We start from the raw sequence: 14861 nt of genomic DNA, 5'->3' as shown, positions 1-14861 counted from the left end.
ATACATGTATTACGCGAACGTTTCAAGAAATTGTTAATCACCATATTGTCAAGAAAAATGCGGCCAGCATATTGTCAAGAATAATACGGCCAGCATATGGTCAAGAAACATATGTAGAGCTCTTAAAAACTCTTTGCAATCAAAATTATCTACAAAATGAGTGCTAGGCTTGAATGAGGAGAGAGATAGGAATGTGAACTGTGACCCCTCATGGCGGACTTTCGTGATTGGGAATTTTTCCAGGGATAGGAAGACGGTGATGCATATGAATACAAAATTGCATTCATATGTACTCCAAAAATAGCTGGATAACTGCTTCGAAATAACAAAAACATGGAAAAAAGTGATTTAAAAAATTTATTGATATAAAACTCAACACAAACATAAAAAATATATCTAATTCAATTAAACAAAGTCCTTTGAAGCGGAAGTCTACAATTTACACAAAAATTTACCCCTCTATGCCACCGCCCGTACTTCCCATACTGAAATCCTTCCTCCTGCATCGGAATGAACCCTTCTTCAACTTCTGGCAATATCTCTAATTTCGGCACCACTTTTACGAATTTGACCAGTGGAGCGGCTTCAACAACTGGACTCGGCATCATCACATTGGGCTCTGGGAATACATAATGGGGCAACGTTCCCTGACATGGGGAAACCATCCAATTAACAGTTTTCGAAGGTGATTGAACAAGTACTTTTTCCTGAGGGACGTCAAAGTTCCATATTGAATTCATAGGAATCTGATTACTTGCTCTGGCAGATTCCAGATGTAGGTTTGTGTTCGAAAATTTAGGAGTTGGAATTGAGGCCGAATCAGTCATTGGTTGTTCTGGATTCACTTCAACGATTAGGGCGATTAAGTCGTCCATGTCCTTGAGGAATTTTTTGTCGTGCAAAGTTGAGGAATTTGTCTTATTATTATCGTGGGATTTATTCGGACACTCTTGTGTTGATACAGTTGCAGTAGAATTGTCGCACGTTAAGGCTTTTAAAGCCTTTTTCAGAATATCTTCAATGAGTTCGATGTCAGCACAATAAGTCGTGTTCCTAGCGTTTTTCATGTGATGTTTCTTCTTGTGATACTTCTTGTGATGCTTCGCGCTCTGTAGAATATTGAGATGATTGGCTCTTAGTTCGTCCTTTCCTCTTCTCACTTTTTCCTCTTCCTTTAGACTTCCTTTTGCTTTGGCCCCTCGAGTTGCGTTTACCCTTACTGCTTCTTCCTTTATTTGACCGCCTTTTAGACTTCTTGCTACAAAAGACCGAATTATCTTCACGAATTTTAGAAAAGTGTTTTGTCATACCATCGACAGCACGAACATGTGGATTTACCAAGTCCTCTTTCATCAGAGGACGACCTGCTATAAAAACCTGGTCCTTTTGTCCTGGAAAATCCTGGATACATTTAGGCTGTCTGTCGAAGTACTCCCTCAACTGAAAGGGCAAATAACGCCCACTTGGCGTATCGTTCCAGAAGTAAAAATTGGGGAACGCGAATGGAACTGGTTGGGGGTAGGGGTGGTAGTAGTGCGGTGGTCCAGAGAACCTCGGAGGAAAGTAATCCGCTTGGGGGTTAGTGCCTAAAATTTGTCATATAGTCGATTGCAAGTTTAGATTTGCTGTAAGTCTTACCATAATGTTGGTTTCGGCACTGAGGAGGAATTTTCATTATGTGGCTACTGTCTACATCCCCATTTCCTCCAAAATGAATCATAACCTGCGCATTTGCGGAATTGAAGGTTGGCTCCTTAGAGGCAACTGAAGGTTCTGTCGAAGCAACTGTTTCTGCAGATTGAAAATTGTTCCTCTCCACTATCTCCAGATGGTCAAAGTTGATTTTAGACAGATCCTTGGGAGTGCGGAAAGTCTGGGCCAAATCACATTGCGCAGCAAAAACCTAAGTTATGGCAACTCATTACATAGTTTTCTTATGGTTTACCTAGATTTACCTCTAACGTTGGATTAAATAGCAAGCTGACCAGCACTCTGTAACGCAGTAACATCATTCAGATACTCAGACGATGCAATGAAAACTCGATATTTTATATGTTGAATGTAAAAATTTTAAACAAAAACATTAAACAATGATTTTGTTATGGGTTTACTGACTCTGCTGGGTGTTATTAAATGGGGATGACCGTGACTCGTGTTCAAGTGCATTTACTGGTGAAGAGCCATTTTTGGTTGCATTTTAGGATACAGAAGGGGCGGCGAAGGAAGATTTTAGCTCAATAGGATATACACGTTGGTTGTACGTACTTTTCTTTGGTGGCAGTACCCGTTTTATGAGGAAGCGAAGTTGGGTGACGACCCAGAGCAGCAGTCCAGAAAGAGCGGCCAAGGGCGCCAGACTTGCCAAGGCCCGCCCTGCTTGGTAATGCAGGGTTCTAGGGGGAGGAGGATCACTCCAAGCAAGTGGAAAAATTATCAAATCGCCATATGGGCCAACCCTCTATGCATATTTTATCTGAAAATCGCCTTTGCTAATAAATACAAGTTTACTTTAAATCGCCTTCAAAATATCCAATTAGAGGATCGAAAACCTGCAAATTCACTTTTCCGCAGCGGTCTTTGTTGTACTTTTAGGGCCTGCGACTCAGGACCATGAAAAAGTCGCAACAACATAAATAAATACATAGAAAAAAGTAACAGACATTAATTTCATCGTACCAAGATCGCGAGCAACGGGTGGTCAAAATACCACAATGCCTAGTGGTCACGTAAACTCGTCGCTTCCACCATGAAGTCTGCGATGTGAACACACCCACATGTGAAACAAACAAGAAGTCGAATAAGCAATAACGCGTATTTTTTGTAATTGAGTTACCCTTAAGCATCCTCTTTTGGCATTTTCTCGTGCCAACATTTACCTATCGTTTATTTGCCTTTAAGACAAACCAGATTAAAGCAACAATGAAAAACAGTCATGCGCCACGGGGCCAACCGTTGATTGGTCCACACCTGTAGTGGCGGACCGTTTTACAGGGTTGCAATCAGTTTCATTTTCATAATTTATGAATGCACCTTCATACATATTATCAATTGTTACAGTATACTGCTCCTTGCCACTTATTGATGTTCTCACATATTTCAACTTTTATTTCATTAAATTATTCCAGCAATAACTTCGCACATCGTTCTTTGTTACATTTTAAGGGAGCCTGAGTGCGGTCCTGTTCAATAGATTCGCTGTGACAGTGCGCGTGCATTTGATGCATGAATCGTCTCTATTTTGAGAGAGATTTTAGAGATATCTCGAAAACCGACAAACCTGCCGATTTGGGATCTCCAGAGATCATGCCAGGGTGGAGGGGGGTGCATTGATGTTCTACAACGATTTACCTGAAACTCATGTATTTTCGTATCATATTTCCTCTCACTTCAGGAAACGTTCAAATTTATCCGTCCCGGATTTTTTCATGTAGCTCGCTCTAATGGAAATTTCGCCACAGATACGTCAATGATGGCGAAACTGGCCTGATGTTATTAGGTAAATTAAGGCTAAAGCAGCATTACCACAACCACCAGTGGGCTTCTTCTCCATCAAAGTGTCCTCCAAATGGACACTTTTTACCACTTTTCATGAACCTGTAAGCCACGATTTTTCGAAAACGGTGAAAGCATTGAGTTGTGTTTTTTGGTGGGCGAAATAACGGAAAAATGTGCAATCTTAACTATTATGTCTTTATGCAAGACGGCTTGTGAATTTCTGGTTAATTAAAAAAACCCGTAACATTTTCAAAAACTTTACATCGGTTCCCCCCTCCCCCTCCCCCCTCTCCCCCTCCTCCCCCCCTTCCCCCCCCTCTCCCCCTCCTCCCCCCCTTCCCCCAACTTAAAAAACTGTAAACACTCTCTGGAATCTTAAAGTGCAATTTTATGCCGCTTTTGGGGCTTCTTTCACGAAATCTCAATATATGGATCACGGACAACACTAATTCGCTAGATATCGATGAGGCACAACCCTACCGCATGGAGAAACTAGAATTTGTATGCTAGATTTTCCCTTAACTACATAGCGGGTAGAGGTTTTTAAATTAAGATTTCTCATAGAAATATCATGGAGAGAATGGAGGAATTTATTTACATAATAACTACAACTCCCCTATAAAAAAATACTATTTACAACCAGAGATCACGTAAGCTGCCAAATATCACTATGAACTATGCATGTACAGAATAACCAGTTCCTCGCTTATGTCTATGACAATGGGAAAGTGTTGCACTTCTATATTTTTCCATCTCAATTCTGCACGCACCTAAAACAAAAATCTCATGTATTTCTGCACTCCTCCACATCACAGATAATGTGGAAAAATAGAGATGGGCAACATCCCTTTAAATAAAAAAAGATAACAAATTTCCATATTACCTTTAACAACAAAAACAGAACACAACCCATCTAATACCTAATCCTCAACCCTCCCGCCTTCTCTTTAGCCCTCTGCATCACCTCTTCGTGCCTTCTCCTAATTTGTGTTACAACATCCCTGACATCTTTCTTCACTGGCAATTTATTCGCTGCCTTATTACTGCCCATCACCTCATTGAGCTCCATTCCACAGTCCTCGAATCTCTTTTGAAGATCGAAAAGTATCTTCAACTCTTTTTTTATCTTCTGATGCTTTTGCAGCTTTTTATTCATGTCTTTGATCGTCTCTCCCTGCAGCTTCTTCAAATTCTTCATCTCCCAAATTAATTTCGCTGCACTGTCGAATTTCTCAGAGTCCACTTCTGGTGTGACTAAAAGTTTCTTGAGTTTGTTAAGTAACTCAATGTTTCGCTGTCCCTCGGCATCTCGGTCTTGGCAAAGCTTCTTCACTAAGTCGTTTCTAGTTTTCGTTGAGGCGTACACGAATTTTAGTTCGGAGAGATAGTCGATGTATTTGATTTCCTTTTTGGTGGAAAACGACGTTTTCATCTGGAGGTTTTGGTCAAAATCTTCAACGAACTTACTGATGAGGCATTGGAGCTTCTGGAGCCTGATCAAACTATGCACCAGCTGCCTTCGAACGAACTCATTATCGTTTTCCTGCAGCTTCTCTATGATGATCTTCACCCCTTCATCCTTTATCTTCTGAAGGTCTTTGAACTTGATCAGTAGCCCAATTTTGGTGTTCAAATCTTCTATTTTGTTGTTGATAAGTAACCGCTTCCAGTCCTGCTCTACCGAGGACTTAACCTGATGGACCTTTATCAAGCTTTCGAAGATATTATCATAGTCCTCAGCATTAAGGTCCACCAGACGGTCAATTTCTTCCAGTAGAGAGTGAATTCGTTCTTTGATTAGTTGTCGCGGCATTATGTCTTTCGGAGCATTCCCTACGACCTCAGAGTTCTCCTTGGCTTTAGCTATAATGGCAGCTATCCTCCTTTCTCCCTCTTCTTCTGAAGACTTTTCTTCGCTCTTTACACTCACTTTGCCTGTTAATCCGTGATGTTTCAACCTATTAAGCAACAAGGGCCTCTTAAAGCCATCATACTCCATGAAGGGCCATCCGTTATTGTCGATGATTATTCTGGGCTTTAGCTTCTGCACTACGATTTTCTTTCTCTGAGGCTTCTCCAGAACTTCTTCTTCAGAGTTCTGACTCTCCTTGCGCAAATGAGAAGGTTGCACTGACCGTAGTTTACTGAACAAGTCACTGACTTTATCATAGTATTCTTGAAGAGGCTTCAAATAACTAAAGCGATCGTCCATCTTCTCAGTTAAATAATCCTCAAGCTCCTCTTGGACCTCATCGTCATCCACCACTTTAACGACGTAACGTTTTTTTCTTACATGATCGTCCAGGACTTCGCGAAAATTTTGCTCCTCCACATTTGCACCCTCACAGAAACCCCCTGTAACGTCTCTTCTATGCCTCACTTCCCCAATCTTCTCAATAACATTAGGCTGTACATGGTCAAAGTCCCCAATTATATCACTTGCCAGGTTTAAGCAGTGTCTATGAAAGTTCTTACCGAAATCCTTGAAGTACTTCTTGGCAGTAAAAACCATCTTCGGTAAGGTGCTTAACATGGGATTGGCCCCTTTGTTAAGATCACTAAAGTGTCGCAGAAACTGCATTGGAGCGGTCAGAAGGAGGAATATGGGGTTTTGGGGTATTGCAGGTTTCACATTTTTGAGCTTCTGCTCCCTCTCAATTTTTTTGTGATACGCTACCAATTCATCACGAACAGCTTTTTGAATCATGTTCTTGCCCATGACTACTTCAGCCTTGGGCTGCAACCTGTTAAAGCTTGCAAGCAGCTGTCTTGGGGATATTGGAGGGGCTAAGAACCTTCTGCCAGAAACTATAGGGGACTCTTCCTCGTCTTCTTCCTCATTACCTTCCTCATCTTCTTTTGAGGTTACATATCCATCTTCGTCACTAACCATGTCAACTTTGTAATGAGGTGGCAGGTCTAGCTCGTCACTCCCCAATATAATAGATCGCTTTTTTCTCTTTGGTGCCTTGTTCGGCTGCAGTAATCCTTTGACAAAGGAGGTGGCTTGTTCCTCTAGATCTGAACAGAAAGGATTGTTATTAAGCCTCTTCAGCTTCCGCAGCAAACTGCTTTCATCTGCCTTAATTGCGGGTGTTTGGTCGCTTCGGTGGGACAATTTAGGAATCCCAAAAATTGTATGAGGCAATAGGTCATAATGGTTCATTAAATCCTTGTATGGCGTCTTCGTTGATTTCTTTTTAAATATATTCGGCTTGGAGGGTGGTTCTTCCACTCTCTTAAATTTAATCAACTTCTCAATCTTCTGTCTGAGGCTCTCAGACTCGGGATGGGCCGCTTGAATGCTGTGATGCAGAGGCTCTCTAATAGACTGAGGCATCATTTTCATGAGCCAGTTGTACCCATCTTTAGCTAGATCTCTTTTGAGTCTTCTTTCAACTTGCATGTCACCCCTATCACTATTATTATCACTACTAATACTAATCCCGAACCTGTTGCAATTGCAGCAAGAACAAGGCTGCTCCGCAAGGGCAGCTAGGCATTGATGATTGTTGATCTGCGAGTTTTGCAGCCAAGGGATTAAATGTTCTGGAAGGGCTGAAATGCTAATTTTGCAGCTTAATTATTTCAAACCGGACTGATTTTTTACCTCGGTAGTTCGGTACTAAAACTGTGTCTGTCCCGTATTGAAGATTCCCAAATTGCGATGTCGGCAAAGGGGGTGAAGTTTGTGCGGTTTTGACTATAGGGTTGCAATATTGTTCAGGCCATGGTAGTTGCTGAGGACGCGGTTTACGACATTGTCGGAGCTAAAATGTTGCTGTTGTCAATGCCGTAAAAGCAGCAAAATTGGAGATGATTACCTTGTATTTATTCGCTCTCTTGCTAGCCCTAGCTGCAGGGGTTTTGGCCGCATAAGGTCCCTCTATCGCTGGAGCATATACAGGACTTTCACATTCAGGCCTCTCAAAGACAGCCTTAATATCTCCATTGGGATCTGCAAGATCTACTCCTTCAAAATGGTCTGAACACTGCAAAAACAACACTCAATTCTGTCTCCGTATCATTGGCTGTGCCTACCTTTAAACACTCGCAATGGGCGTTGACTGCGGCTGCAAGAGCCACTACCAAAGAGACGATTTTCATTTTCAAAAAGCTATCAAAAACCTCAGTAACACAGCTACTGAGGAACAATTTAAGGTTTATTTAAACCAATGTGGAGATGTTTGGTTTAAATTTGTTATGAATTTCCCTGTGTAAATATGGATAGTTTAGGTGTTGCACGTGGAATTCGTGTGTCAATGTTGGGGTGAAGGTCGGAATAGTTGTCGAACCGTTTCTTCCTGGTTTAATGTGTTTCCAGGACGCGTTTGATTTCATTTGAGGAAGAAAATATTATTCATTCAGGGATTTTAAGTTGAAGATAAAAGTGTAAAAGGATGCGAGTGAAGAACTTGCAGCGGATTTATCGTGAATTTATTGTAAAATAAGATTGTACTTTAAAACAAAAAAGTTATACATTTTAAAATGTTTCTGTACGATACGGCGAATGCGCTATTGTTGTAATTTCTGCTGGCTTGTGACGAAAGGGTTAATAGTGACGTAGGTTGGCGCATATCAACGTCCTCATTGCGTCAAACAGCCGGTCACAGAATTTCAATTTCGATAATCCGCGCAGTTCACCCTCTAATATGCTAAATATGAATTTAATCTTCTTAGTAATAACATTAAAACAAATGGGTAACCAAATAGCATGATGTCTGGTAGATGTAAGCAGAGTCTTCGAGAGCAAAGAAGCCCCTTCTGGCCATAATCAATTCCGGTATCAAAACCTATCGCCCTATCAGGCGTTTTGATTAGCACGGATCATATAGCTCTCTTTGTCGAACTTATGCGATAGTTGTGGATAAAAAAAACATTAATAAGTTCTTGGAGGATATCAATCATATCTATGGGAAATATTTACCAATGGCGGCAAATACGGAACGCTTCTGGTTCTTTTCAAACGGCAAAAAAATAGGACCTTACACAAGATTTGAACTACACTTTTATTACTGCAATTTTACTCTTTATTACTTACTTTATTACAATAAATTAATGTTAATCAATCAAAGGGCAATGTTAACAGTCTTCCAGATATTTTCAACAGAAATCCTCCAGACTCGTTAACCACCTCTTTCCCCTACCTTGGCCTTCACTGAATGGATACCATCATGGTTTAAAATTTTGGCTGAAGACATGGCAATGAAGGCGGCAAAGGGGTCTCCGACCTTCTTCAAATGAAGAAATCAAGTCAAACGCGAAGAGATAATAACCGCAGCAAAAGGTTTTTCTCAATTTTGACACTAAAGGCTCCGGTATCAGGCAAATTGGCCATTTTCCCTTCATCTCAATGTTGGTTCTGAGGTGACTTTAAATTCGTCTATGTCTTCGCAAAAATTATGTGCTGCAATGCTAAACTTTCCTTTCAGCCTACTACAGGCGTTCATCAGCCTAGCTAATCTACGTTTGAATTAAACGTGGATTTGCTGAGAGTTTAAGCGAGGAGCCTCCACGGGTAATTTATGAAACTCATGGATCCATCCCCCTGCCGGGATTTTGCTATACGAAAGCTGCAAAGTGATGGTAATGGAGCAAGCTGCAGCTGCTATTCACGAAGAAAGGTGGTTAATGGGAGGATTAATTTTAAGCCTTAAGGGCCCAGTTAAAAATATAGCACTGTAACAAGTTCTTTATGGGTCTATTATGACACTTATATACTTCAGATGAAAAGGATGATGCTCCAACAACGCGCTAAAAGACACTTTAAGTAGCTTTTTTATTTTTTCAATTTCTGTTAATTAATTGACCAACAAGCACTTAGACCTACAAAATTAATAAAATGCATATACCTGCAATATAAAAACGCATATTTATTGTAATATAAATACCAAAGCATAAATATGTTTGAGGAAATATAAATAAAATTGTTAAACTTACCTTGATTTGCATGAAGAGTACTTTGTCATGTTCTCCCTCCAATTAATTACTATATATATATATATATATATATATATATATATATATATATGTATATATATATGCAATTTGGTTTTTAGACGTATTAATAAACTCAATAAAAGATGAAAAATAACAATGATGTAGTACTAAATAATCAGGGTACTACTTTATTAGGTCGTTCGCATTTTTATAATTTAATTAATTCAATTTAAAACCATTGAATTCGTCAGCATTTAATTAGTTGTTTTGACGGTATACAGTGGAGCAAAAGTTAGTTTAAATTTCAATTAAAAATGGCGTCACCTTCTAAATAGAGAATCGATGAACTAAATGACGTCATCAGAGTCCTTTAATGACTTGAAACTTAGGCCTGACGTCATTAAAAATAAAAGCTCAAATTTTTGTGTTTAGTTGAAAGTTAAATGTTTTCAAAGCTGCAACGTTTATTGCTACACATTGTACTGGGTCGTTGATAACATAAATTGTTGTAGTGTTTGGTGTAACAACCTTAAACGCACTTCCTGATTGGCCTTTTGGAGTGTATTTTTTAAGCAAAATATGAATAAATTAGGTAAACTTTAAATAAAATAAGAAATATTGAGACGTTAACAAATACTACCGACACAGCAATCATCACGTAAATCAACTTCCTCGGCACCATCAATGACGGTTGTTCTTGTTGGAAAATTGGTCAATAACAGATGTAATTTTAGTTTCGTACTTGGGCCAATTTGCCAGGAACTTGTCCAGTTGTTCCCCTAGTTCCTTCCTCCTTTGACTAGCCTTTTCGATTCGACTTAGAGCTATCTTAGAGGAAGTGTACCCTGTGTTCACCAGCCGGTTTATGAAGGTTAAAAAGGCGTCTTCGGGTGCTTTCGCAAGTTTCCTTTGAAAATAAAGAAATGCCCGTATGTTAACGTTTAATGGAAGAACTACTTTGAGTCACATACGGGGCCGGCCTTAGTAACTCTGGCGCCCTGGACTGTCGTCCAACCTCACCGTCCATAAGGCCGGTACTGCCCACATAGGAAAATGATCACCGGGGTGGTCACGTTTCTTACCTCACGTCGGGAGAGGCCCTCTCAAAGGACTCCTCAAACGAGTCTGCTGGGATGGCTGCGTTTACCTCAAGTTTCTACGTTACGTTTCAAATGAAAATATGCCTTTTTCGTCTAGTTTGGAGCTTACCATGAAGACTGCAAATAAGGAAACAACAGACAAAACTCGTTTTAAATACATTTTTAACTGAAGTCTTAGGTGTCAAATAGTACGCTTAGTAAATTATCAGCACTACATGGTTCCAAGTCCAACCAACGGGCTAGAAAAAATGTTAACAAAGCAATTTCCTAATGGTTGTTATGTTATTTCGAACTTGTTCCTAATTTCATGTGTGGCACTTAAGTCAGTGGCGTGTCTGCAGGTTGAGTAAGGGCAAGTGGGAAGTAAATCAAATAGAAAAATTTCAAGAACATCATGCTTCCGGCTTTATGAAATGACTATGATATTTCGCTTAAAAGCCATTAAAATTCGACTTTAACCCCCCTGATACAGAAATTTTTGACCTTTTATCAACAAGAGGTTGAAACGAAATATAAATATTTGTTATGTATAATTTCTTCCTGTTGGTGTTTCTGAAGAGCAAAAATCTGTGGCCATGAAAAGTTATCTCTCCATAAGGACGGTTTTTGTTCAAATTCTTAAAAATTGTCTATTTTTAAATTATTGCTAATTCCACTGTAAACTAATAGTCAGGTCAGGCTCCATTAAGTGCTCTTTAAAGGACTTTTTGTCCTACCTCTGCTTACTACACGCCCTCATATGCAGAGAATTTCTCTCGGAACAAGCTTTATCATAATCGTAGCACTTTCATTTGAGCCTGTATATATTTAAAGACATACATAGATAAATGGTTATTAATACTGAAATTTTAACTATTCAGTATTTAAGCCGTATCCTTCTCGTTAGCACATCCCACAGAGGAACTACACAATGGCAGCTAAACTCGCTTTAATTTTCGTAGTTGCAGTTCTCTTGTTCCAGGTAAGTTTGCTATCATTTCTTTTATGGTTTTGACTGCAATTATATTCAGGTATTTTCCATGCAAACTGGGGCAACCGTTATGCGCAGGGAGTCGCCAGTTGTGAATTCAGGAGAACCGTCTAATGATCTGGAAAGCATGCTGAACTCTGCGAAGCATAGCTTCGACGAGCTGTTGGATAAAGTTAAGGTTAGTTGATTTTCTTGCTGGGAGATGTGTCGAAAAGAGTGTTTGTTTCACAGTCGAGCAATCTGTATCAAAACGCCACCAAAGCAATCGAGGAATTCGGCAAGAAAATCAAGGATACAGGTGACGAATTCTACACCAAGCTCACCAACAACACTCATATTAAAACCCGAAAATGAAGTGTATATTTATGGAATGACCTTTTGTGCATTTTCGATAAATAAATGAAGAATTTAATTTATAGTTTATTTTATATTTATATACAATTATATTAGTTATATTTCAGTTTATTTTTATTAAATTCCAATTTATTCACAAAACTAATAGTTTTAAATCAACGCTAAATACACTGAGAGCGCTGGCGATATCCCGGCATTGAGCTCAAACGCATTGACACGTATGGGCCACATGGTGCTGAAAATTGGTGTCCGAAGAGCATGAGCAGGGCGGCCGAACGTCGCCAAGGTATTCGACGCGATATGGCCCAGTCGACTACTGGAAAAGGTGATTCACGCAGGGTTCCCGCTTCGTTCTTCACTCGGCAAGACATTTTTTTCCTGAAACAACGATGAAAAAAAGAATCAGGTAGCCCTTCCAGTAATTTAACTTAATTATCCCAAACCGACAACCCGCAAGAGAGACAGCTAACGAAGAATGAAGCCTCTAGGAGTTCCAATGATTTTTCAATACCACACAAAATTTAGGCTTTAGTGATCTTTTTGTCAACACACACGAACAAACTCATCATGCTTTACTCACTAGGTTAACCTTTCATAGACTATTTGATCACCATATTGTCAAGAAACGTGTGGCCTTCGTATTATTGAAAAACATACTTTTAAACTTTTAAAAACTGTTTAAAACACAAATTACAAACAAAAATAACACTGACATAAAGAACAAGAATGGACGACGGCCCAAAGCAGCAGAACAGGAAGAACTGCAGATTCCCGTGCGTTGTTTACGGGGATGACTCAAAATTGCGCCCAGGGCGCCAAACTTGCTAATGTCGGTCATTTTTCGACTTTTCAGTGATTTCCAACACCTTAAGTACCGTCATTTTCACATGTAGAATAGACACACAAAAGATTTTAAAAAACTGATTTCCTTTATTGATACAAAACTTCCGAGTACAGAATTTCAATCTTAACCGCACAATACGCTGTCCGCTTATTACAATTAGCTAAATTTAAGCCTATAACTTCCAAAACTAGCAAAAGGGTTCGCTAAAAAATATAATACCAAGTCATCAAATTTAGGCCTTGGCCAGGTTTCGGTCCAGCTCCATTTTAAGTGATTTGCTGAGTTGTACAACATTATCCAGAATATTCTTCGCGGTGTTGGTCAAGTCGTTTTTCACGTCTGAAAATTGTTTTTTTATATAATAATAAGAAATAAAATTAAATGAAGTAGTTTTTCCACTTACGTTGGGCCTCAGGCTCGGCGGCCTTTGCCAATTTCTCAGCCTCAGCGATAGCCTTGTTTAAACCCTCATCCAAATTAGCCTTGATTTCTTTAGCCTTCTTAACCGCATCGGGCCCAATTGTCTCCTGAAGTTTATTGGCAGTGTTGGCCAAGCTTTGCTTGATTTCAGTGATGACATTCTCAATGTCTCCTTTGTGTTCTTGAGCCTAAATTCCAATTGTCAAAAATGCCTGGACAATGCCCAAAATCACCTTACCTGTTTGTTGAGGTCGTCCACAAAATCTTTAACCTTAGTAGCCAGCTGTTGAGAGGTCTGAGTGAGAGTCTCGGAGACCTGCTTGGAGTCGGGCAAATTTCCTTCGATCACTGCACTCACATTCTGGACCACTTGACGAGCGTTTGTCGCCAACTCGTCAATCTCTGATTTCCCTGCAGATTTTGCCTTTGGAGTCGCCCTAGTGGAGGCTTCCTGAATTGTCATTTAATAGAAGAGTAATTAAAATTTGTAATTAAAACCTAATTAGATCAAGGCGAAGACCGAACGATTCGAATGCTGCTGACAGGAAGTTTCTAGATTTTCACCTGCAGTAAGCATTACGAGAATTTAAATTAAACCTATTCGGTTAAATATGGCTTCAATGTTGCTATAATTGAATGAATCGTTGTTATTGAATAATGCGGCTAGTACGTGCCAATAATAGTGATAATTGTCTATAGATTTCAGCGGAGGAAGACTGGAAGGCCGCAATCGTGGGAAGTTTCTTGTTTGTGAGCCCTCATGCATGGAACTTATCACTTCAGTTTGCTATTTTTAGTCGTTTAATTAAAATTTGTTAATGTGTTGGCATAGCTGCTCTTGCTTGTTGCTTAAAAATCTAATCGCCGGACCTCTGGCCTCGTGTTTAAGTTAATGGAAAATTTTGTTTGATCCACATGGATTCTGAATATCGTCAAGATTATGAAGTCAAAGGTTTGAGAATATTCGATAAGATAAAACATAACAAAAACTGATATCTTTTCTCCATTTTGGATCGAAAAACCGACATTTAGCACATATAAATTTCTATTTAAAAAAACTGACAATTTGGTCCTTTTCCTTCTGTTCAAATGACTCACATTCGAGCTTTACATAGGGCGTACTAAGTCAAGAACCAAATCACGGACTTACCTGGAGGGCCACAAAGGCGATCACGCACACAATACCGAATTTGAACATGTTTCTTCTGTTAGTTGACAATAATGCCGACAGACGGTCTGACGTTGAGTACTCGGATGTGGTACCAGTGGTCGCGTTTTATATATGGGAACTAAGATGGACCGCCTCCGTGGGTTTCGTTGTGGTCTACGGGTGATTTTTTGCCACCCTTTGCCCCCTGCTTCGATAAGGGAGATCCGTGTACTGGGACGGACTGAGTATCATTTTAAGTAGCACAGGAATAACTCAAAAATGTTTCTGGGCATAAATATTGAACTGAGTCATCGAAGTCTACAAGCAGCAACATTTTAGAATTGACTTGTGCCTATGCATTTTTTATTTATTTTAAATTTGAGTTATACTGAGTATCTCTAAATGGGTTAAGCGCAACTTTTTGTCATCGTACACTAAAAAAGCACTGTGTTGCCAAGGCGGATCATCTAATGAATTTCTACTGTTAGTGATTTTTCATCTTCTCAAATAGCAATTTATTAAACACACTGGAACGTTTTAGCAGTCAATCAAGACATTCCTGATAGTGTGAATTTCTCGTAATAAATA

General features: G+C 39.6%; 6 protein-coding genes across 6 annotated transcripts; 1 reads left to right on the top strand and 5 right to left on the bottom strand.

Moving 5' to 3' along the window:
• Positions 1 to 351: 351 nt before the first annotated feature.
• Positions 352 to 2518, bottom strand: LOC136344813 (uncharacterized). Its single transcript, XM_066292610.1, has 4 exons — positions 1956 to 2518; positions 1639 to 1903; positions 1311 to 1586; positions 352 to 1258 (listed from the first exon to the last, which is right to left on the bottom strand). Exons 1-4 carry the CDS (start codon positions 2010 to 2012, stop codon positions 402 to 404), a joined length of 1455 nt encoding a protein of 484 aa, XP_066148707.1. The 5' UTR covers positions 2013 to 2518; the 3' UTR covers positions 352 to 401.
• A 1549-nt stretch (positions 2519 to 4067) lies between these two features.
• On the bottom strand, positions 4068 to 8363 carry LOC136344890 (uncharacterized). The gene is made up of 5 exons (XM_066292774.1): positions 7537 to 8363; positions 7320 to 7487; positions 7106 to 7265; positions 6948 to 7053; positions 4068 to 4265 (listed from the first exon to the last, which is right to left on the bottom strand). The coding sequence occupies exons 1-5, from the start codon at positions 7600 to 7602 to the stop codon at positions 4250 to 4252; spliced, it is 516 nt and encodes a 171-aa protein (XP_066148871.1). The 5' UTR covers positions 7603 to 8363; the 3' UTR covers positions 4068 to 4249.
• On the bottom strand, positions 4272 to 6936 carry LOC136344889 (putative leucine-rich repeat-containing protein DDB_G0290503). The gene has a single exon (XM_066292773.1). The coding sequence runs from the start codon at positions 6899 to 6901 to the stop codon at positions 4409 to 4411; it is 2493 nt and encodes an 830-aa protein (XP_066148870.1). The 5' UTR covers positions 6902 to 6936; the 3' UTR covers positions 4272 to 4408.
• A 1223-nt stretch (positions 8364 to 9586) lies between the features above and the next one.
• LOC136344892 (uncharacterized) lies at positions 9587 to 10847 on the bottom strand. Its single transcript, XM_066292775.1, has 4 exons — positions 10829 to 10847; positions 10645 to 10774; positions 10518 to 10591; positions 9587 to 10342 (listed from the first exon to the last, which is right to left on the bottom strand). The coding sequence occupies exons 2-4, from the start codon at positions 10693 to 10695 to the stop codon at positions 10117 to 10119; spliced, it is 351 nt and encodes a 116-aa protein (XP_066148872.1). The 5' UTR covers positions 10696 to 10774; positions 10829 to 10847; the 3' UTR covers positions 9587 to 10116.
• A 491-nt stretch (positions 10848 to 11338) lies between these two features.
• LOC136344797 (uncharacterized) lies at positions 11339 to 11965 on the top strand. The gene is made up of 3 exons (XM_066292573.1): positions 11339 to 11496; positions 11546 to 11683; positions 11737 to 11965. Exons 1-3 carry the CDS (start codon positions 11446 to 11448, stop codon positions 11857 to 11859), a joined length of 312 nt encoding a protein of 103 aa, XP_066148670.1. The 5' UTR covers positions 11339 to 11445; the 3' UTR covers positions 11860 to 11965.
• An 804-nt stretch (positions 11966 to 12769) lies between these two features.
• LOC136344899 (protein DR_1172-like) lies at positions 12770 to 14433 on the bottom strand. Its single transcript, XM_066292788.1, has 4 exons — positions 14274 to 14433; positions 13362 to 13574; positions 13107 to 13311; positions 12770 to 13042 (listed from the first exon to the last, which is right to left on the bottom strand). The coding sequence occupies exons 1-4, from the start codon at positions 14319 to 14321 to the stop codon at positions 12936 to 12938; spliced, it is 573 nt and encodes a 190-aa protein (XP_066148885.1). The 5' UTR covers positions 14322 to 14433; the 3' UTR covers positions 12770 to 12935.
• Positions 14434 to 14861: the final 428 nt, after the last annotated feature.

Source organism: Euwallacea fornicatus, chromosome 18, assembly GCF_040115645.1.
Source record: "Euwallacea fornicatus isolate EFF26 chromosome 18, ASM4011564v1, whole genome shotgun sequence".
In the NCBI taxonomy this organism is placed as follows: domain Eukaryota; kingdom Metazoa; phylum Arthropoda; class Insecta; order Coleoptera; family Curculionidae; genus Euwallacea; species Euwallacea fornicatus.
The sequence above is the reverse complement of the archived record's forward strand: the minus strand, read 5'-3'. Positions and strand labels throughout refer to the sequence as shown.

Bases quoted from the DNA above. Each gene is read 5' to 3' on its own strand.
- LOC136344889 (XM_066292773.1), bottom strand. From the start codon at position 6,901: ATGCAAGTTGAAAGAAGACTCAAAAGAGATCTAGCTAAAGATGGGTAC.
- LOC136344813 (XM_066292610.1), bottom strand. From the start codon at position 2,012: ATGATGTTACTGCGTTACAGAGTGCTGGTCAGCTTGCTATTTAATCCA. The intron at 1,904-1,955 runs GTAAATCTAGGT...GCCATAACTTAG, and splicing joins TATTTAATCCAACGTTAGAG to GTTTTTGCTGCGCAATGTGA. The intron at 1,587-1,638 runs GTAAGACTTACA...GACAAATTTTAG, and splicing joins GTGCCGAAACCAACATTATG to GCACTAACCCCCAAGCGGAT.
- LOC136344890 (XM_066292774.1), bottom strand. From the start codon at position 7,602: ATGAAAATCGTCTCTTTGGTAGTGGCTCTTGCAGCCGCAGTCAACGCC. The intron at 7,488-7,536 runs GTAGGCACAGCC...TTGTTTTTGCAG, and splicing joins CCCATTGCGAGTGTTTAAAG to TGTTCAGACCATTTTGAAGG. The intron at 7,266-7,319 runs GTAATCATCTCC...GCAACATTTTAG, and splicing joins AGAGAGCGAATAAATACAAG to CTCCGACAATGTCGTAAACC.
- LOC136344892 (XM_066292775.1), bottom strand. From the start codon at position 10,695: ATGTATTTAAAACGAGTTTTGTCTGTTGTTTCCTTATTTGCAGTCTTC. The intron at 10,592-10,644 runs GTAAGCTCCAAA...AACGTAACGTAG, and splicing joins CCTTATTTGCAGTCTTCATG to AAACTTGAGGTAAACGCAGC. The intron at 10,343-10,517 runs GTAAGAAACGTG...TTATTTTCAAAG, and splicing joins AGGGCCTCTCCCGACGTGAG to GAAACTTGCGAAAGCACCCG.
- LOC136344797 (XM_066292573.1), top strand. From the start codon at position 11,446: ATGGCAGCTAAACTCGCTTTAATTTTCGTAGTTGCAGTTCTCTTGTTC. The intron at 11,497-11,545 runs GTAAGTTTGCTA...AATTATATTCAG, and splicing joins TTGCAGTTCTCTTGTTCCAG to GTATTTTCCATGCAAACTGG. The intron at 11,684-11,736 runs GTTAGTTGATTT...TTTGTTTCACAG, and splicing joins AGCTGTTGGATAAAGTTAAG to TCGAGCAATCTGTATCAAAA.
- LOC136344899 (XM_066292788.1), bottom strand. From the start codon at position 14,321: ATGTTCAAATTCGGTATTGTGTGCGTGATCGCCTTTGTGGCCCTCCAG. The intron at 13,312-13,361 runs GTAAGGTGATTT...ATTGGAATTTAG, and splicing joins TGGACGACCTCAACAAACAG to GCTCAAGAACACAAAGGAGA. The intron at 13,043-13,106 runs GTAAGTGGAAAA...AACAATTTTCAG, and splicing joins CGCCGAGCCTGAGGCCCAAC to ACGTGAAAAACGACTTGACC.